General features: G+C 43.4%; 2 protein-coding genes across 2 annotated transcripts; one reads left to right on the top strand and one right to left on the bottom strand.

Moving 5' to 3' along the window:
* Nucleotides 1–495: 495 nt before the first annotated feature.
* LOC134445415 (potassium voltage-gated channel subfamily V member 2-like) lies at nucleotides 496–4,582 on the bottom strand. Its single transcript, XM_063194499.1, has 3 exons — nucleotides 3,923–4,582; nucleotides 2,385–3,237; nucleotides 496–1,217 (listed from the first exon to the last, which is right to left on the bottom strand). Exons 1-3 carry the CDS (start codon nucleotides 4,363–4,365, stop codon nucleotides 942–944), a joined length of 1,572 nt encoding a protein of 523 aa, XP_063050569.1. The 5' UTR covers nucleotides 4,366–4,582; the 3' UTR covers nucleotides 496–941.
* Nucleotides 4,583–7,269: 2,687 nt separating this feature from the next.
* On the top strand, nucleotides 7,270–20,072 carry rchy1 (ring finger and CHY zinc finger domain containing 1). Its single transcript, XM_063194498.1, has 9 exons — nucleotides 7,270–7,366; nucleotides 7,876–7,995; nucleotides 8,154–8,269; nucleotides 16,030–16,108; nucleotides 16,213–16,257; nucleotides 16,539–16,597; nucleotides 16,697–16,726; nucleotides 18,134–18,254; nucleotides 19,147–20,072. Exons 1-9 carry the CDS (start codon nucleotides 7,313–7,315, stop codon nucleotides 19,369–19,371), a joined length of 849 nt encoding a protein of 282 aa, XP_063050568.1. The 5' UTR covers nucleotides 7,270–7,312; the 3' UTR covers nucleotides 19,372–20,072.
* Nucleotides 20,073–22,131: the final 2,059 nt, after the last annotated feature.

Raw genomic sequence — 22,131 nt, 5'->3', positions numbered from 1 at the left:
AGCAGAATGTAATTTTAAAAAAGAAAGAGGAAGAAAATACATATACAAAATGCAAACATTTAGCAAAATAGCAAATAAAACCATCAACCTCTTGTGGGTCATTCCACGCCAAATCAACAAGAGCCCGCGCACTTAGGTCTCAAAAAATTCTGAAAATATTACCAAGTGTACCCGTGGTACTTAAGAGAAACACTGTAAGTTTATTTGAATGAGAGATGTATTCTCTCCGTGTTACAGCCAATTTTACTGGGGGAGGGGGATGCCCATTTTGTTCACACTCTTTTTTTTTGTCAAAGTTCACAAGCCCGTAGCTCAATTACCACTTGGTAATATTTTCAGAATAAACGTAGTAGTAATAAAGTAATAAAGTAGTAGTAATAAATACATTTACAGTGTTTCTCTTAAGTACCACGGGTACACTTGGTAATATTTTCAGAATTTTTTGAGACCTAAGTGCGGGGGCTATTGTTGATTTGGCGTGGAATGACCCTTGTTTGTACAGAGTAACTTCTCAAAGCAGATTATCAGGTTCTTTCCGCTGGTAGGCCTATTAATTAAATCACACAGACAGGTCGGTGTGGAGTTCCATTCCTTCTTCACAGTGTATCTGAAAATAATAGGGCAGTCATGGGTAAGTGGTTAGGGCGTCAGACTTGTAGCCCAAAGGTTGCCAGTTCGACTCCTGACCTGCCAGGTTGGTGGGGGAGTAATTAACCAGTGCACTCCCCCATTTTTCCTCCATGACTGAGGTACCCTGAGCATGGTACCGTCCCGCCGCACTGCTCCCTTTCGGGCGCCCCTTACACGGGTGATGCATAAATGCAATTTTGTTGTGTGCTGTGGAGTACACAGAGTTGGAGTTTCCCAGTTGGGCTTTCACTATAGGGCAGTTAAGTGGGGAATAACCAAAGTCATTTCATGCTTCTCTTTAAGGCCGTCTCTTACATGTTGGTTATGTTGTAATAGTTGTCCCTGTTGCAGATTTGAGCCAATCTCCTTTTCGCCCTCTTGGCAAACCTTAGTTTGCCTCTATTCTTCACGGTAACTGTGTATTCATGGGCCTTCAGTTTCGAATAGTAGTCTGAAAACTTGTTGAAGAGCATAGAAATAGGCATGCCGTTCAGTATTATCCCCAAAGAAATGCAGCCAAAGGCAAAGATGCGTCCAAATATGGTCTCTGGGTACACGTCTCCATATCCCACCGTTGAAATGCTGACCTGGAACACAGACGCGTAATTGGTTAATGGTGGCATTGGCACACATTCATTAGATCCAATTACAAGAAGGGATAATCACAGAGGGGAAGTTCTACCAGTACCACCACATGGTGACAGGACAGGGGATGCGTTCACATTACAGATGAGGTTTTAGATTCAACAACTGTCATATTTGCAGCGAGGCACACCAGTTATAATGCGTTATCATCCAGATCGCTTACATGATGAGATTTGACTCAAATACTTGAATTTTGGCACCTGGCAATAATACGAGTTTAAGATATATGTAAATGTATTTTTTTATCTACTACACATCAACACACCACAATCACAACAAATCTCTTTTCCAAATGCACATCACATTTCCTTTTTGCATCACACCTTGTGATGATGGCACACAGCGCATTATTTTCCTGGTTGGGTAACATAACTAACAGACACTGTCGGAAAACCCTCTATGTCTTTTTGGTTGCACTTTATCTTTTTAATTACACACAACCTTCTGTATCTTTTTTGGCTGCACTTTTTTATCAGTGGGAAAGCATCATTTGCTATTTTGACCTATTTTAGATCAGGGAAACTAAGGGAAGCCTGTCCTGTCCATCAAAATCCTAAATGACCAATACCCTTTGGACTGTGGCAATACAATACGGTTGTTGTTGTTAAGATCCAAACATAGTTGCATAGTGAATGTGGACCCCACCATGACATGACCAGGACCCCGTTTCTCAAAAGCATGGTTGCAAACCAGTTAGCAATGACACTGTCAAGAAATGCACCCAAGGTCTATACTGACAGCTTTTGTGTCTGGCCAGTGTTATGTCTGACAAGTTAAATTGTTCATTACAGAGTGCACTAAAGAAGGCCCACTGCTTTGTGGACAAGCAAACATTTTCGATTCAGGTACCCCACACAGAGCACAGTAATGGACAAGTGAACATGTCTGATTCAGGCAATATGTGCTGTCCACATAGGCGCCAAATGAAGTAGGGGGGGCATGGACCTTTTAGACCCCCCCAGAGATTGAGGTGGAGGGGCAAAAAAAAACAATAACAGTGAAAAGTTGATTTGTGCTTCAATCTACCTGTGCACACACTTCAGTCATCATAACAACGTTCTACAATTTTTTTGGAGTTGGCGCCCTTTGGCCTGTGCATTCATACTTACAGCAGCCCACCACCACGCGTGGGGTATGCTGGTGAAGTTGGTCCGCGGGACCTCTCGCTCCACCGTGTACACCATGGCCGAGAAGGTGAAGATGCCCATGGCGATGAAGAGCAGCAGGCAGCCCACCTGCTGGTAGCACTGCTTCAGGGTGAAGCCGAAGGCCCGCAGCCCTGTGGAGTGCCGGGCCAGCTTGAGTATCCTGAAGATGCGCATCAGTCGCATGATGCGAAGCGCCTGGCCCAGCTTGCCCACCGTCCTCATGTCACTCACAGCCTTGTTGTCCTGCTGGCTGTCGAAGCACTCCAGCACCATTTGCAAATAGTGCGGCAAAATGGCGATCAAGTCCACGGTGTTTAGCATATTTCTGGAGAAGTGTCCCAGGTCCGGCGTGGACACCAGACGCAGGAGGTACTCCGCGGTGAAGACGGCGAGGCAGACGTCCTCCACGATTTCCCAGTGCGTCATCCCGCTCAGCACGCCCGTCGGCGCCCGGTACTGCATCTCCTTCACGGAACTCAGCGTCATGGCAACCAGCGACAGCATCACAAACATGCTGGAGGTCACCGAGATGAGCTTGGCAGGCACCGAGGAGAACGGGTTCTCCATGAGGTTCCAGAGCTTTCTCCGCACGGACCCCAAGCACATCCCCTTGAACACCTCCTCGTTCTCCTCCACCTCCTGCTCGCCCAGCAGCTCGCTCTGGATCTTGAGCTGCTCGTCGATCTCGTCCTGCCTCTCCTCCAGCATGATGCGGCAGCAGCGGTGGGAGTTCTTGACGCGCACACCCCAGTAGTTGATCTCCTCCAGGAAGTTGCGCGGACACAGCTCGTCCTTGATCCAGAGCACCCCTGTCCTGTAGAAGATAAGATTACATTAGATTCTTTATTGTCCCTGTAGCGAAGGGGAGTAGAGTTGCCCAGCCGGGACTCGAACCCGGACCTTCTGGGGTGCTAAACCGGGGCTCTGACCGCTGCACCAAAGAGCCGGTCAGTGTGACAGTCAGAACACACCCACAACCCTAGTGATGGTCACTCCATCACAGTCCCATAGGGATATTTGGTTTCAGATCAGACTGTTCAGTTCCATCAGGTTAAATCTTGTAGTAGCATCAAAGAAAAAAATTAAAAAGTGGTGAACAGTGAAGAAGCAGTGTCGCCCTCTTCCTTGTGTGAACTGTAGATCTTGTAGTAGGCCTACACATCTCATTTGCTAAACATATAGACACCATTTTCACACATAGATACACAAACATCCTCAGACATTCACATACAATACATATACTCACATCTATTCATATACACTCCCAATATACACTCCTCTACCACTGGCGTAACGAAAGTACTTCAGGCCCCCCTGCAAACTACAAAGAATGGGCCCCCGAATGAAAAAAGAGGGCCTAATATCATGTGGAGGGGGCCCGTTTCTTCAAGTCAAGGGCCCATGTGGGCCCCCCGCCTTGTATGGGCCCCTCTGCCTCGCGGGGGCTGCAGGGGTATATTTAACGCTCCTGTCCTCTATACACACACTCCTCTACATACCTGTAGAAGCTGGCGATGCAGTTGAACACGTCCGGGTCGCGGTCAAAGAAAAACTCGTTGCTTTTGACCACGTAGTCGTCGCACAGGCGCAGCTTCTTGTCGTGATCCGTGTAGGTTGCCAGCTTGCCGAGTCTGGTCATGGGGTACTTGGCGACGACCCCCTGGGCGATTCGAAAGGTCTTTCCACCGACGTTGATGTTGAGCATGTAGTTCCGGACAGGCGAGGAAGACATGTGGGGTGGTAGGAACACCTCATCTTCCTCGTTCTCACCGGCATAAAGATCATAGATGTCATAATGCAGGTCGTTCAGGGACCCCCACTGCTTGATCGAGGTGTCCTTCACAAATGGAATCGGACTATACAGAGGTGCTGCGTCTGTATTTCCCAAGTCGCTTACTTTGTAGTTCGGGAACAGGCTGGGCCTTCTGCTCCTCGGCAACATGCTGACCTGCTGCTTGCTTGCTTGCTTCCGGCAGAATGAGCTCTGTCACTGCCCCTGCCCCTGGTCGTGGGTGTACATCTAAATCAGGCGGCTTGAACTTCCCTCTCTTAATGCCGCCCTGATTTAAGCGGTGACGATGTGACTGCAAGCAGGCCTGCCTGCCTGTGCTGTCCAGCAGGGCATGTCTGAGCGGCGTGGTGTGCACGTTGAGAGCATGTTAAATACCATTATCCTCCCTTAAGCCCATGCTGTCGCTGTGACGACCCAGCCATGACTTGCTGCAGTCAGTCAAACTGTCAGACTGTCATTAGTGCAAGACAAGTTCAAAGATACATTGGTGATGTTACTGATTGAGCATGGGGCTTCAGGGCTTGTTTCTGGGTTTGATAAACCATGACTTTGTTTGCTACCTATCCCTGGTATGGTAGGTACTTTTTCACATGCTTCAGTTGTATGTGGCTGGACTGAACACCAAAACTTGCTCAGCAACAACTGTTCAAATATGACCATTTTATTGATACATCTTTCAAATAAATCTTTGAAAGTCCTTTTAAGAATAAGATGTCATGGTCATTCTGATATTAAACAAAACCTTACCTTACCTCAACTAGGTGACCTAAAATAAAGAGGTAAGTAGGGAAATTAAAGAGGGTAATTCAATTAAAGACGCAAGCCTCTCCCACGTAAAATTGGCTCTTAATGCGCCACTGATCATATGACTTCACAACTAACCACAAGAGTAAGGTGTTAACTAAAATGAATGATGTTTTATTCAATCCTTTCACATAATAAGACCGGAATTGGGTTAAAGTATTGACAAGATTGTATTTCTATCTGGAGGACTGCTATTGCATAATGTATCTACACATTCTAATGGGCATTGGTAAAAACTTGCCTGAGGTCTTTGGGAGGCTTTACAGTATGTGTGCAGGCCAGGGTGGGATATCATCAGATTTGAATGCAAAGTCCACAAACTTCCTAATTTTGTCTTTAAGGAAATGCCATTGCATATCATGCACACATTACAAGATGAGCTCAAGTTGTTTCTAACAGGCGATGCAGACCTCTGAATAAACAGTATTTTTTTCTTTTTAAAGCATTTCACTTCTTTGTGACTGTACAGCATCGTTGCGTGAGTAGCTTAGACATTCTTAACAGATTAGCTACTTCAATGGATCAGATTAGAGATCGTTATCATTTTAGGGCAACAACAAGTGGAGAATGGGCAACTTCCTAATCTGTGTGTAGCAGATGCCCAGTCCCTCTGTTGAGGAACTGTGTTGACAGAGGTCTGGGTCATGTCGGGGCATATGGTTTAAGGCCTAGACGTGGTCTTGTCATCGATTCCTGCTCAGGTTTTAAGCATGGGACTGTTTTAAATGCAAACCACTTAGCTAATGAAATTACAGTGTGCAACATGATATTATGTAAAACCTTTGGTTCATGTAAACAAAAACCTTACATGAACCTGCATGATGGTCATGTCAATATAAAACTCTAGCACAAACATTTATTTTAAACAGTTTAAAAGAAATTTTGCATTACATTTGTAATGTATGTGTAGGGGCAGTCATGGGTGAGCGGTTAGGGCGTCAGACTTGCATCCCAGAGGTTGCCGGCTCGACTCCCGACCCGCCAGGTTGGTGGGGGGAGTAATCAACCAGTGCTCTCCCCCATCCTCCTCCATGACTGAGGTACCCTGAGCATGGAGCCCTATCTCACGCCTTTCGTAAAGTCTTCACGAAAAAAATTGAGTAATTTTCGTGGTGCATTCACGTTATTGCCCGCCTTTCGTAAAGTCTTCACGAAAATAATAGATTAATTTTCACGCTGCCTATTCACTTGAATTGCCCCACTGCTGCTATGGTTATCCAAACGTCTGCAGGGGCGGGGAGGGGGTGCTGACAGAACACTGCTGATACACTCGGGACTCACTAATTCGACGCCCTTTCGGTACTTACGCCTTATGTCCCCTAAACCTAAACCTAAACCTAACCCTAACCTTAACCCTACTTAACCCTAAACCTAACCCTAACCCTAACCTTAACCCTAACCTTGACCCTAAACCTAACCCTAAATTGCTTGTTTGAAATGTTTGATTACCATGTGACGGTAGGCTACCGAAAGGGCATCAAACTAGTGGGTCGCTAGGCAACAGTCGGGCAATTCAAGTGAATAGGCAGCGTGAAAATTAATCTATTATTTTCGTGAAGACTTTACGAAAGGCGGGCAATAACGTGAAAGCACCACGAAAATTACTCTATTTTTTTCGTGAAGACTTTACGAAAGGCGTGAGATACTGTTAGAGCATGGTACCGTCCCACCGCACTGCTCCCCATGGGCCGCCACTGAGGGCTGCCCCCTTGCACAGGTGAGGCATAAATGCAATTTCGTTGTGTGCAGTGTGCAGTGTGCTGTGGAGTGCTGTGTCACAATGACAATGGAAGTTGGAGTTTCCCAATGGGCTTTCACTTTCACATGTAGGCCTACATTGTATGTATCATTGTAATATGTAATGTAATGTAATACATTTTTTTGCATGGGTGGTGGTGGTGGTGAAAAACAGACAAAATCATCAAACTCCAAAACATTATTACAGAACCAGATAGCTAGCCCTATGCCATCAAAAAATTATAGTCCTCCTAGCAGATTGTGAATGGGTCATACAATTACCTGAGAATGAGTAGGCATGCGCATCATTGGATGTAGCCTACCTGCAGAATGGCCATTGGCATAGCGGTCTATGAAAAACAAATTACATTATGTTAAAATACAACAAGATAAGAATGAAGAATAACATCCGATAAAACACATTTCAAGTATATGACAAGACCCAGTAGGTTTGGTTTCATAGTTGGCCCACGTTTTTGACTTTTTGGGGATGTCTGCCCAGTGCCTGTCAACTTTGACCTCGGTAAAGTTGAGGCAAATCGGGTCAAAACAAAACATGGCTGCCACCGAAGTGGGATGTGAACACTACGTACGCAACTGCCGGCTGAAAGTGAGCATTGAATTCCGTTGAAATACTGATGTTTAGTTTTCACCAGAGTATTGTGCGTCTCCTCCATGTAATGTCTTGATATTATTCCTTGCTGTTTGGCTGACATGATGTATATTGACCAAACCACAAAGCTAACGTAAATGTGGCTATCGTAGCTGTGTGATATGGCAAGCTAGCAGTTAGTTGAAAGCTGAAAAGAATGGTTCCCTGCATTCTAAATTAAATGTAACGCCCCGCCAAAATAGTAAGACATGTTTGACACGCTTGCCTCAGCATTCTCATTTGCCAAGAGACGGCAAAATCAATGTGCTCCTAAACTGTCATTGAGATTTGTTCCTAACATCTGTCAGGCAGTGCGTCGAGCTAACGTTAGCTGGTTGTGCTAACTAGCAAACTTTTAACTGTCCCATTTGTTTATTTCCCTGAATTCTGAATAAGTTGGTGTTACCTCACATATAAGTCTACGATAACTGTGTGATCGCTTAATATAAACACTTGATGTTGTACAGGCACCATGCTGTGGGAAGTTCTACGTCTGCAGGTTGTGCCACGATGCAGAGGAAGACCATGAAATGGACAGGTTCCAAGTCAAGGAGGTCCAGTGCATCCCATGCAATGCGGTGCAGGAGGTACCGTTAGCTGTTACCTAATCTAAACACAGTTATTACACCATTATTATGCACATGTCGGTGTATAGCGAATTGTGTCAACAGGTGGCTTGCAGAACTAGTTTGTTGACAAAATTACTACCGCGAGACCTAAATGCTGCTTACCATTTCGTTTTCAGGCACAGCACGCTTGCAAGGAGTGTAACGTGGAATTTGGGGAATATTACTGCGGCATTTGTCACTTGTTTGACAAGGACAAAAAGCAGTACCATTGCCAACCGTGTGGCATATGCAGGTGAGCGTGCAGTTTCCTGTGGTATGGCTGCTGGGATGTTGATCAGTGTTTAAGTGTGGATGTGGATGGCATTCCTGCAGTAAAAGCAATGCCAATATCTTTGGTGAATGTAAATGCTCATAACCATCTCTGGAAGATATATGTTGGGGTTTACTTCAGCTTCATTGTTGCCAGCGCATTTTGTCTAAAAAAGATAGTATAAATCAGTGACGTGCAGTGAAGGGTATGGTAGGGTAGGCAGTAAATATAGAATATATATCTATTTATATATATATATATATTAACGGTGGGTTCGGTCCTCCCCCAGAAAAAAATGTATTTCTTAGATGCAATTTCCTGCATTTTAACCAAATCTGGAGAGTAACTATCAGCTAAAAACTTTTACAAAAGACTAAAAACTTTGAACAAATAGTCCCCTTTCATGCAGATCTGAAATGTAACGTGTGTGTGTGTGTGTGTGTGTGTGTGTGTGTGTGTGTGTGTGTGTGTGTGTGTGTGTGTGAGAGAGAGAGGGGGGCCTTATGCCACAAGGTATGGTTTGAATAGGCAAATAGGCCTATTCACATAAACATGCTGATATGGTCTTTAACCCTTTGGAGACGGCGCATAGAAATATCGTGCACTGGGGAACGATGGCGTTGTGGTTGTTATGGTAATAAAATAAACATCTGCCGATAAAAAAAAAATGTTGTACTGACATTACTACAACCCAACCAATCAAAAAATAAAGACTTGGAAATGCTTAGTTGTGATTGGTAGCTAGGTTTATCTGTCATGTTAAAGGTACCGCCTTCAACAGCTGAGCGGCAACTCGAACATCCAGCTGACGCTCACAGCTGGATATTGACGTTCACTTGTTATGATGGCTGCTCCACCTCGCAAGCGCGTCCGCTACAGCCGGGATGAAGTGGTGGCTATGATGACAGAAAATAACAACGAGAGCGATATTGACAGCGAAACCGGTGGTCTTTCAAGTGATGAGGAGTTTGCCTTGGACGAGGAGTTGCGAGGAAGCGATTCAGAAACAAGGTACGTGACGACAACTTTAGCTAGTAAGCTAGCCAACTTTTGCCGGTGAAGTTTGAAGCTATCTCGTTGTTGTTTGTTACAGTATGTGGCCCATTGCCTCTGCTAATATGAAATGATGTTTGAAAAGGGCATAGGTTTTGATCGAGTATTCATTTCTATCAGAGGAGAAAATAATGAGCTGTACTGTACTCTACTGTAGCGATTCATTCATTCAATCTGTCAGCCCGTAGGTATTACCTCAGTCTGTCAGACGCGTCAATATTCTGAGATGGTCCTCCCGACGCTCACTTATTTTCCTCTGGAAAATTTATATTTTCCATGAGTTTTATATGTAAAGGAAGTAGCGTTAGTATCTCTGAAGCCCCTATTTAGCTCATTAGATGTATCAGCACATTTTGTGCTTTTCTGTTCAAGAGGTCCAAGCTATGACGATAGCCTATTTTGTAGTCTATTTTGTTTTCCACAAATAAGATAGCCAACTTTTGCCGGTGAAGTTTGAAGGTATCTCGTTGTTGTTTGTTACAGTTTGTGGCCCATTGCCTCTGCTAATATGAAATGGTGTTTGAAAAGGGCATAGGTTTTGATCGAGCTTTAATTTCTATCAGAGGAGAAAATAATGAGCTGGTCTACTGTAGCGATTCATTCATTCAATCTGTCACCCCGTAGGTATTACCTCAGTCTGTCAGACGCGTCAAGATTTTGAGACGGTAGCATACTCCCGTCACGCTCACTTACTTTCCTCAGGAAAAAATATATTTTCATGAATTTTATATATAAAGGAAGTAGTGTCTCTGAAGCCCCTATTTAGCTCATAAGATGTATCAGCACATTTTGTGCTCTTCTGTTCAAGAGGTCCAAGCTATGACAATATTTTTTGCATATGCATGACTATAGGCTACCAATCTAAATTCATGAGGAGGAAAAAAGGCCATTTTACTGGAAGCATCTAAATGCACACTCCATGAATTAACAATGTTTATGTAACTTAGGCCTGTAGTCCTATGTGAATCATTGTGCAAGTTTTATACTGAAAATCTGTTTTATTGCATGTCATATATGGAGCCAACACAATGTGCTCAAAAGTATTATGTGCTGTCTGAGTGAGCCAACATTTTATGATTGTATGATCACCAGTGTTGTTCTCTGCTTCCCTTCTAGCTTTCATCCGGAACCAGCAGATGACCTAGAGCCTGCATCACCGAACTCAGGTCAACTGCCAAGGAGCGATACGGGTAGAGGACGAGCTGGCGGACCAAGTGGAGGAGGCCGAGGCAGAAGAGGAGGAGGAGGAGGAGGAGGCGGAGGCGGAGGAGGGGAAGGCAGAGGAGGCAGAAGCAGAGCAGAAGGGGGCAGAGGACGAGGAGGCAGAGGAGGAGGCAGAGGAGGAGGAGGAGGACGAGGAGGCAGAGGAGGAGGCAGAGGAGGAGGAGGAGGAGGCAGAGCACGGGCATCAGCTTCCAGGGTCAGAGGAGGAGTTGGGTCACTGCAGCCTGTGTTTGGTACCAACTCTTACAACACACCAGACACACCAAACCAGCTACCACCATTCACACCACTAAGACCACCAGGCTTACACCTGCCTGCAACACTCCTCAGGGGTGCAATGAGCTGTGCTCTTGATTTTTTTAAGTTGTTTTTCACAGTGGAGGTCATGACACAGATTGCACAGCATACCAATGCATATGGTTGGAGTGCTGTGCTGCATAAGCCAACATATGCCAACAAGCATGGCGAGTGGGTAGATACCACAGCAGAGGAGCTCTACAAGCTGGCAGGACTTTTATTGTACATGGGACTAGTAGACGTCAGCCCTACCAGTCGTTACTGGAGCAAAAAGAGCCTGTATCATGGTCTGTGGGGACGTTCTTTTATGACACGCGACCGATACAAGGCCTTGATGGCTATGCTCCATATCGTAGACCCCAGTGCTGAAAGTGACTCAGAGAAGCTGTCCAAAATCTCCACCTTCATGGCCCACATCAAAGACCGGTGCATGAGTCTTTATCAGCCATTTCAGCAGGTTGCTGTTGATGAACGTATGGTAAAGTCTAAGCATCGCTCTGGAATTCGACAATTTATGCCAAACAAACCAGTAAAGTGGGGAATCAAATTGTGGGTTTTGGCAGACAGTGCCAACGGGTATTCATTTGATTTTAATGTGTATATTGGGAAAAGAGCTGGGCATAAAGTGTCTGAAAATGGTTTGGCCTATGACACGGTGATGGAGCTGGCCGCACCACTCCTACACCAGGGTTACCACTTTTATTTTGATAATTTCTATTCGTCAGTCAAGTTAATCAAGGACTTATATACCTCATTAACACCAGCCACGGGGACGGCAAGTGAGAACAGGAGGAACTTCCCTGACTCGATGAAAAAGGGAAAGGAATGGGCCAAAAGCCAAGAACGGGGGGGCATGAGATGGGAAAGGGATGGTGTGTGTCTTGCCCTGCAGTGGATGGACAGTAGGCCGGTGACTGTGCTCTCCACCATCAGTAATGCCAATGATTTTGTTATTGTGCAGAGAAGAGAGAGAAATGGTGAGAGGTGGCGCACACTGCAGGTGCAACAACCCAGGGTAATACAACAATACAATCAGTTCATGAATGGTGTGGACAGATCTGACCAGCTCATGACCAATAACAATGTCTTGAGGAAGTGCATGAAATGGTGGAAAACTCTTTTTTTTCATATGGTGGACATGGCTGTTGTTAACAGCTTCATTTTGTTTCAGTTGCACAGGTCACAACAGCCAGATAATGTTTTGTTAAAACGGCCTAGGCAGTATTCGCTGGGGGAGTACAGGGAGGAGTTAGTCAGACAGTTGGCAGGGTTGGAGGAATATGCCGATCCTCCAGTGTTCAAGCCTCCAAAGAGGGAGCAAGGAGCTTTTCACACTGTGCACCTACCAAAATTTAGCACTACCAAGCGTAATTGTAAAGTGTGCTATGCGAGGACCAAGAAGGAATACAAAGTATATTCTTTCTGTGATGCGCCTCAATGTAAAGTGTATCTGCACTGTACAGCAGAGAAAAACTGTTTTGCACTTTGGCACAGCCAAGACTATCACAAGGAATTGTGAGACAGTGTGTTTCTTGAAAATGTGTTCTGTTCGGGATGAGCAGATTGTCACTATTATTATTTTATTTATTTATTTCAGTGTTATTTATCTATGAATGTATTCATCTATTTATAAATGTAAATATTTCTATGAAGGAATCTATGCATTGTTTTTCCATTGTTATTAACAACAACAACAAAAAAGGGGGTGGGGGGTGGTGGTGGGGGGGGTCATCTGTATTCATCCAATTGTTCAATACATCCATTGTCCTGTTTCAATCCAAATACTCTATCAAATACATTTTTTACAAACAGGAAACAATAAAGAAATGGTTTATTGCACCAGATTTTGTTGTATTTTTGTATTCACTTCTAGTGCATAGCTAGTTCTCTCTTCTGGTAATGTGAATGTCAGTAAAAGAATTCTCGCAGCATTCTAAATTGATATAACTGTTTTTTTGCACCCATAACTAAATGTATCATATCTTTTTAACAGTATGTCCTAGCCACATAAACTTTATACCTTTATGTAGCACACAAAATTCTGAACATTTGATACACTCTATATTTTTGTCTATCTAGTACAGAAATATGTCAAAAAAGGATTTATGTCTGGAATTTTCCTTTTTTTAACGGATTTTTGTACAAGTACCTACTGATCTTTGTCAAGATATTTCATTAATGAATGAAAACTATATGCTGAAATTTATATCATTTTGTAGCTCTGGTTCTCCTGATTACAATGGTATATAGAACACATTTGGTGTATGTAACACAACTTAGAAACACTGAATTTTATGGAAGGTCTTCATGCAGCACCACAAAATAGAATCTTTATCATCGTCGCGAAAGGGTTAATGTGCAACAAATTAGTAGGCCTATGTTTCTCTAAATACTGTAAATATAAAGTAGGCTATAAGATGCCATCAGTGCTTAACCACCACAGCTCTAATAACTAAATAAGTAAATAGGCTACACTATTTAGACATTTGGACATTGTCAGTAGACCTAAATCTGAAACAATAAGTGAAAAAATAATTTCAATTTCTTGAAAAGGCCAGCTACACTTATTTGTTTTGCCAAATTGCCAAATTAGCTCCAGGACCCATACTTTGTACACCTTTAAGGACCTGTAGGCCTACATTTTACAATAATAATTTAGAAAGCTACAACATTTTGGGGGGAAAGCTTTAAGTTTTGGCTTTAGCAGTTGATTTTGTTGCTCTTCTGTTTATTCTGTTGCAAATGCCAGGGCGTTTCACATGGATGGAGGGTGGCACAGTGTAGCCTACTTTTGAAGATAAAATGTCTAGTTCACCAACTGTGAATCACACCATAGCATGTGAGGGGGAAACGATTTACATTTAGCAATAAACCAACCTAGGTAACAGCTCCTGCCTCACTGCCGCGTTTTGTGCTGATAATCAAACACTCACAGACAAGAAGGAAAGTAGGCAAGGGGGCGGGTTGCTTGCAAACATGACCCGTGCATTCAGACAGTATCGAGTAAACCAACGAAACCACTTCTGAGACTCATTCTTGTGCGTGATAGTATTCTCAAACACTTCAGCTACGGTTGTGCAAGGTGTTTCAAATAAAGTCAATTTGTGAGTGCGGAAGCACTCCGAGAAACCATCCCCAGTCAATCGTCCTGTTCCACGTTGATCTCGACTCGCACACCGCGCACTTCAAAAGAACGCAGCTGCACTTGCTAACAGGCTCCACACAACTCACGCATTGCGTAGTCATCATCATAATAAATTAGGGAAATGGAGTCATGTCGTACGCTCAAAAAACAATCTCGCGTCCATAATAACACACACACGGTCTATTCATGTCCACCACCGCACAACCAATCTTCAATGTCAACACCCTGACAAACGGTGACAACAAAAGGCACCACGAAAAAACTTGAGCATGTTCATGTTAAAAGGCTACCCGCAGCATAATAATTAGATGAATCTTACCTTAAAGCAGAATCACAAGTAGGCTGTGTTTTTCATGCAAGCTAGTTCCATTAAAAGCCCGGGGTGGTTGACATGATGAAGACATTTTGTCCCAGTGCAAACTACTTGAAGCTGCTACCCATCTGATGTTGAATATTTCCACAATGCAGCGATTGCAAACGGCTCAGCTGTCTGTCACTTGAACCGTCTTTCTTGCTACTTCTCGGCATTTTTTAAAATAATAAAGACAAAAAGCCAAAGACTGCCATGTTTTCTTTCCGATACGGCTAGAGATTTGAACAAGCCTTGCCTTGCTAGTTGTTGCTATCATAGCTGCCTGTAGGGCAGAAATTGGCTACTACCTGAATTGTAACAATTTTTCATTTTGGGCGCTGTGATTGGCTCACATACTCCCGCCACAGAGTAAAGGCTCTGCTTTTAGTCCCATTGACAAGCTATGTGACAACTTAATACGCATGCGCAAACTTTTACATTGACAGCATTGAAGGCAGGGTAGGCAGAGGAAAAGCGAGCCTTACCGGGCTGCCTGGCTGGCATTCGAAAGCTCTGCTTTCAGCCTGTCTCTGCTACCAGCCGGGACTGCGCGTTGCCACGGCAACCTGCCCAAGCCTGAGCGCTTTGCTTCGTGCGATTACTTAGGTTTTTGATCGTTGTCCTGTGTATACTGTACTTTAAACAGCTCATAATTTATGCTGAATCAATGTTATTGTTGTGTAGGCCTATGTGAACTCTGAAGAATATTTTTTTAAACACGTGTTAGTTTTTATTTTTAAGACATTTATCCCAGGGTAGGCACTGCCTACCCTGCCTACCCTGACCGCACGTATAAAATGTAGCAGCCACTAGCAGCAATGTAGCCTATCTGGAGTAAACCTCACTACCGGTATATCTAGGTAGGTCAGTGGTAAACCTCAAACAACTGTCCACAATGCATTGTGCCATCAACAATGTATCTAAAGTGAACAACACAATGGCAGAAGTTGCAGCAGTTGCTTCTCTGACATACGAGGGACTCATTAACCCATCACCTGGGGTTAGGGCCGCTGACAGCTTTCACTGGGCCCAGGACAAAGTAATCTGAAAGAGCCCCCAGGCCAATAGATACAATGTAATGAGGACCCAATTCTTGGCCCCCTCAATCCCTGTCCCCTTTGCCCCCCCTGTCAGGGAATACAAAACACCTGCCATGCCGTGTTGATGACACTCCAGTATGATGTGTGGCTTCTGGAATAGGCCTACAAGAAAAGTAATTTAACAATGTAAATGGGGACACAATGGGGTTATTTGCTGTCAACTGTAAGATTTTGGTGTATCTGCGCTAGAGTGCTGTGGCCATTTTTTTCTGATGTCAGACTGGAAGTATGAGTGTGGGTGTGACTCGGCATGACACAAGATTTTGTGCAGTGCTACAATTTACATATGTGGCGAACATCAATTCATATCATTGATTATCATTGAACACGGTGTCTTTAAATTACCCTTTAAGTATGTATTTTGTGAATCTACCAGCTACTGGTTTGTTCTTGAACCGTCAGTTTGACCAGAATAATGAACATTCTCCTATGTGGCCTACATGTGAAGTCGGTGAGCATCATCATTTTTGCTGTCTGTCAGACAGCAAAGTTTTGAGTGTTGAAATGTCATTTTCTCATGACATTTGCTTGTTTGTTTGTTTGTTTCTTTCTTTCTTTCTTTCTTTCTTAGGATCGGTCCAAGGGAGAAATACTTTCACTGTGAAAAGTGCAATTTGTGTTTAGCGTGTAATCTTCAAGGGAATCATAAGGTACTTTTTTATGCCTTCATTAAGACGTTTGATGATTTTGTATCTAACACTGTTTTTCAATGGACAAATTGTGTTAAGTGATATATGCACTCTTTTGATTTCAGTGTGTGGAGAATGTGTCGAGACAGAATTGTCCAGTTTGCATGGAGGTATGTCAACACCCTTTTTTGGCCTTCAGAATATCATTATTAGTCTTGGATTTTTTTTGGTGTTTTACTTCAGACAACTAGCTCTGATTTAGACAAAATATGTGAAATGCTCAATGTCAAAGTTTTCGTCATGTCTTGACGTGTTTTTGTTCATTTCTATCTTTTTTTCCTGCTGTGGTTATTTTAGTTTATTCAAATTGTGTATTCTTCTACAAATGATGTACATTTATATTATTCTTCGGGTTAAAGTTGTGTTTTGTACTACATTACTTGTCTTTCAGGATATTCATACATCTAGGATAGGGGCAGATGTCCTTCCTTGTGGTCATTTATTACATAAGTATGTTGCACTTCAATTGTCTTTAACATTATTTGTTGACATTTAAATATTCATAAACTGTACTTTTGAAGAATAATCTGGTTTGTTTTCCCTTTGCAGGACTTGCTTCATGGAGATGTGCAAAACAGGGTAAAGTATACATTTTACATATATGGAATTCTGGCTTTTTACATCTGTGTATATGGTCAATGACAATCATTTCTTCTGTTACCTACCAGTTTATCCTCCTGAACATGTGTCAGTCAAAATAGCACCAACTTAGTCTTCCAGCACTAGGTCTAGTATCTAATGTGGGACTGTTATTATTTTGTGTGTGTGTGTGCGTGCGTGTGTGCGCGCGCGTATGCATGCCTGTGCGAGCATTTTCTCACATGAACCCTGCACAGTTGGTGCCTTCTTGGCAGCCTCCAGAGCTGATGTGGGAATGTGTAATTGAAAGCACTTTGAGTCAGTAGTTTAGAGTTGTGATATTGTGCTATTTATATACACTCACCGGCCACTCCATTAGGAACACCTCTCTAATGCTGGGTTGTACCCTCTTTTGCCTTCAGAACTGCCTACAACAAAACTCGGGTAGGCTGTGGCATTCCAACAAAGATAAATTGGTACTAATTGGCCCAAATTGTGCTAAGAAAATGTCCTTATGCCATTATATCCCCAGCCTGAAATGTTGATGTAAAGCAGGGTTGACCCATGTTTTCATGCTCTTGACGCCAAATTCGGACCATTCTACCTGCGTGTTGTAGTAGATATCAAGACTCATCAGACCAGGCAACATTTTTCCGATCTTCTAGTGCCATTTATGGTGAGCCTGTGTAAATTGTTGCCTCATTTTCGTGTTCTTAGCTGACAGGAGTGGCACCAAATGTGGTTTTCTGCAGCTATAGCCCATTTGCCTCAAGATTTGATGTGCTGTGTAATCAGGGATTCTCTTATGCATACCTCGGTTGTAATGAGTGTTTTTTTTTACTTAATGTTGCCTTTGTATCAACTCAAACCAGTATGGCTATTCTCCTCTGACCTCTGCCATCAACAAGCCATTTTTGCCCACAGAATCGCTGCTCACTGCATTTTTGTTTTGTTTTTCGTACCATTCTTTGTAAACCCTAGATATGGTTGTGCGTGAATATCTCAGTAGATCAGCCATTTCTGACATTCTCAAATCAGGCCCTTCGGCACCCACAGCCATGCCATGTTAAAAGTCATGTAAATAACCTTTCTTCCACATTATAATGCTCGGTTTGAACTCTATCAGATCATCTCGGCCATGTCTACATGCACAAATGCATCGAGTTGCCACCATGTGATTGGCTGATCAGAAATTTGCCTCAATGAACAGTTGTAACAGGTGTTCCTAATGTAGTGGCCGGTGAGTGTATATTTGATTGATTGAAGTTGGTGGGGTGTTAGCCGGTATCATAGACATGTTCCTGTCTTCGGAGGAAACTTCGGGCTGCTATGGTTCTGACCGGAGATTCTACAGTGCTCTCTGTTCTAGAGTGTTTGGTTGTGACATTGCTGTTGCTTTACCTGCAGCTCCTACCGATGCCCACTCTGCATGCACTCCGCTTGCGACATGCAGGCCTACTGGGAAGAGAGGGACAAGGAAATAGCGCAGTCACCAATGCCTACTGAATATCAGGATGCTACCGTCAAGGTATTTCTTTTTTCATTTCATTTTATGATGTTTATTTGCATTGACCACACACACACACGCACACGCACACACACACACTGCAGATCATCACTGTTAAAGGGGTTTCACTACACATGTGACAGTGTCCTCTTTCACACCATCCGAGCACACATTTGATAAGCAGTAGGCCGGGTTCAAACAGGGTGGGGCAAGTCTGACTGACTTAACCATTTTAGCCTAAGTCACCTGCAAAAAAACGCCTGCTAAATACCTAAGCCTTTTTTACGAAAAGGTGCTCTAAGCCTATTCAATAAAAACCTAAATATCTCAGCCTCCGAAACACTCAAAAACATGAAATGAATTGCATTTAAAAGTAAAGACTTGCATTAGAATGTGTTCACTCAGTTCAACCTACCTACAGTTTTAATTCAAATCTCATGAGTCTGCATGCTGCGTCTCTGCAGCTCCAGGCGCCTAGATCAATGCAGCGTATGCAGCATCCTGCATCAATGGGTAAATGAAGGATGCACTTTAGACATGCAGTTGTATTGGTCATGCTGTCCTTGGCATGTCAGAACCTGATGCTGTGGCATTTAATTTGGAGATCCTGAGCATTCTTGGTGGCATGTGTTTTTTTTTACTTAACGAAAACACACACACACACACACACACACACACACACCTTAACATTCTCCAAATATCACCCCAAAAGTGTTTGCAGTGTTTTGAGGTGTCTGCTGATTTTGCTTCACTTTTGGGATGATATTTGGAGTATGTTGGGAAAAAAAGTACCCATGCCCCCATCAGAATGGCAAGGATCTTGGAAAAGGCTGAACAAACAAATACCGTGTTGTTGGCAGGAATTCTCCTTTAACTTCTTTGCCTCCTCTCCCCTCTCTGCCCATCCGTCTAGATCATTTGTAACGACTGCCAAGCTCATTGCACGGTGCCCTTCCACGTGCTGGGCCTGAAGTGCAGCGGCTGCGGGTCCTACAACACCGCGCAGGATGGCGGGTTGATCCAGCCGCCACAGCCACCAGAACCACAGGAACCTCCACAGCAGCAACAGCAGCAGGACCAGAACCAGCAGGAAGAGGAAGAGGAGGAACAGGAAGAGGAAGAGGACCCTGACCCATGACCAGTTGACCTTTGAACCTCGACCCCTCCCCCCTGAACCAGGTTGCTCACCACCCCGCACCACTCCCTGGAGATTTTTTTTTTTTCTGCAGGGTGGTTAGGGAAGACTCTTTGATATTCTCCACAGATCTCCATAGCCCTGGTAATGAGTATGCTTGAACATAATGAAATGCAGCTTCAAGCTGTTTATGCCCCACTGAAATAATGTAGAAGTGTGTGATGTCTCATGGTGAACCAAACACGGACAAGTTTCCTCATGAATAGTGAAGAGCCATCTTCCCCAACCACCCTGCAAAAAAAAAAAAACCTTTGCACCTTTGCATCATCCACATCCAGTTCCTCCAATGCTAGACTGTGACCACTAGGATACAAACTTATTTCTTTCCAAACTTTTTTTGTCCATTATCTGTAAGCTTAAGGCGATACAGGCATACGGTAAGCAGTGATGGACAACCTGGATTCAAAAGCTATAATACAGTAGCCTTACGCGCCATCCTACGTACTTCCGCCAAAGGATTGGCTCCACTACTTGTCTGGCCCCTGTTTTTTGTGGAGCAGTGTTTAGCGGTAAGATTTTGCTGGCCAACCCTCCCCAGAAAACGACTAATAAGCCTGCGCTATGTTGTTGAGTAACTGTCGGCGATTGGGTGAGAGTTGTCCAATCATTTCAAAATAGAACTGAGTGCAAACTTCCCGCTTCTTGCAATCACATCAGATCAAACAACCTCCAGAGTCTGGAGTCCAGACCATGAATACAAAATTACATGGTAGTATTATGGGGTGGTCAGGACCAGGCTATAATACAGTGCCACATGCTTTCAATAGCCTGGTTTTTGTTGTTCAAAATGCCCCTTGTAGACAGTTAAAACCGGGTGATTTGAAATATATGGAACTGGATTATGACTTCTGAATCTAGGTTGCTCATCCCTGACTGTGTATTGATATTGCCATTATCGCAATCTCAGGATACTTCTTCAAGCATGTGCACCCACACCCCAGCTTTTTGACAGATCTGACAAAGAAGTAACATTATATTATATTGTGACTGTCAATAATGTTAGAAAACAGCATATGTCACAACAGGCAGCAGGCAAATTATTTGCTTTCACCGGCGTGAGTTAGACATAGTGATCTCTGATTTATTTAATGCAGTCACAAGCAGTAGTGCTGACACTAATTCTGTTGTGAAACCAGCTAGAAATCACGAGATCCTAAGATTTTCTTTTTTTATCACTGGTAAGGCTCTTCTCTTCTCTGAAGGAAACGCCTAAAACTGTCTTGTCACTACAAATTATTAACCATCAAAGACGCATTAACAACGTAGTCTATATTTCATGGTGAAGGGGGTTGAGATGATGGTCATGTTTTCAATGCAAAAAGGAATCACAGTGACACCCCTAATCACAGTGAAGTGTGGTGTGTTCCAGTTGCAGAATCTAGAAACAAGGCATGTAATATCGCATAATAACAAACGTCTTCTTGTGGACACTGGACAGTTCTTAACTGTCCATAGTATGGAGAATGGGCACCAAGTGTTTCAATTTACGGTAACGGTAATTGTCAGTGAGGAAAATAAAACATCTTTATTAGGAGGACCAGTTTAATAGGAAATGGGTACATGACTTGTCTTCCTGAGACCACAAAATGATCAAACCATTATAAAAGAAGGCTCCGACTGCATCTTGTACTGAGTTTTATTAACAGGTAGTTGATATAACACATGTAAAAAAGATTTAAAATAAAGATTTTATGAAGTAATGTAATGAACTGTGTGCGGGTTTTTTTTTCTGCCAACGAGTCACACAGTAAGGAAAGTATATACACTTAAATGCAGTTAATGAAAGTGAAGTAAAATGGTCTCAATTAAAAAGCCAGAACTGTTAACTGCATACTAACCAGAGGCGATTCCTCTTTGAGTACAAGGGAGGCGCAGCCTCCTGTCCAAAATCACGGAGAATAGTATGTAAACTAATGCTTTACACGACTTAATAACATTGCTATTTCAGACCCAGCTTCATAGAAAATGCATGTGCTCAACTTAGAGATGAAACCAATCTGTAATAGGATCCCGAGACTCGCACGAGTTTTTTTTCGCTCATGACAACGCAAGCGAGTCGAGTCTCAATGGACTTCAATGGCATGTGGAATTGTACGCTTTTCCAATGGCAAAATGCTAAACGGTCATTGGCTATTGCCGTGAAATTTTTTTGATTTTGAGACTGAGCCTCACTGGGAGTGAATGGAGAAGAGAGAGGAGGGGGGAGGTACCGGAGACTGAAGCTCCGGCTTGTGATTGGGTGAACCCCGTGTCAGTAGGCTACAGTAGTTGATTTCATTTCGAAATGCGGATATGTTATTAATTTGACTGAGAAGTTTCGTCGTGTAACCAGCGGGGAAGCTATTCATTGCGGTGTACTCCAGTTTTGTGTACATATTCTTGTAAACCTAGTGTTGCGAATAAAGTCTTAATAGTGGCATTATTAGTCCTTATCCTTTTCAATCTCCCAATTCAAAAGTTGAGGTTAACTTGCCTACTTTTTGTTAGGGCTAGCTTGCAAGAAAGCTAAGAGAGCTATGCAAAATGCCAAGCATTGTGGATTAAATTCTGGCGAATTCCAGTCGTCCTTATGAGGAGAAAATGAATATCAAGGAGCAGAGCAGAGCACTGCCTAATATTGACTTGGTGAAAAAGGTAGGGAAGAACAACCGTTTCTTTTGAGCTTTCGTGGTGTCTGATCAACTGGTTAACTGTCCCGTGATA

This window comes from Engraulis encrasicolus, chromosome 3, assembly GCF_034702125.1.
Source record: "Engraulis encrasicolus isolate BLACKSEA-1 chromosome 3, IST_EnEncr_1.0, whole genome shotgun sequence".
Taxonomy (NCBI): Eukaryota; Metazoa; Chordata; class Actinopteri; order Clupeiformes; family Engraulidae; genus Engraulis; species Engraulis encrasicolus.
Note: the sequence above shows the minus strand (reverse complement) of the source record. Positions and strands in the feature narration are given on the sequence as shown.

What these genes read in the sequence shown, in the direction of transcription:
- LOC134445415 (XM_063194499.1), bottom strand. Translation starts at nt 4,365, where the DNA reads ATGTTGCCGAGGAGCAGAAGGCCCAGCCTGTTCCCGAACTACAAAGTA. An exon ending in TGCATCGCCAGCTTCTACAG is followed by an intron (nt 3,238 to 3,922) that starts GTATGTAGAGGA and finishes TATCTTCTACAG; the next exon opens with GACAGGGGTGCTCTGGATCA. An exon ending in ACGCGTGGTGGTGGGCTGCT is followed by an intron (nt 1,218 to 2,384) that starts GTAAGTATGAAT and finishes TCTGTGTTCCAG; the next exon opens with GTCAGCATTTCAACGGTGGG.
- rchy1 (XM_063194498.1), top strand. Translation starts at nt 7,313, where the DNA reads ATGGCTGCCACCGAAGTGGGATGTGAACACTACGTACGCAACTGCCGG. An exon ending in ATGGAGATGTGCAAAACAGG is followed by an intron (nt 16,727 to 18,133) that starts GTAAAGTATACA and finishes CTTTACCTGCAG; the next exon opens with CTCCTACCGATGCCCACTCT. An exon ending in ATCAGGATGCTACCGTCAAG is followed by an intron (nt 18,255 to 19,146) that starts GTATTTCTTTTT and finishes CCATCCGTCTAG; the next exon opens with ATCATTTGTAACGACTGCCA.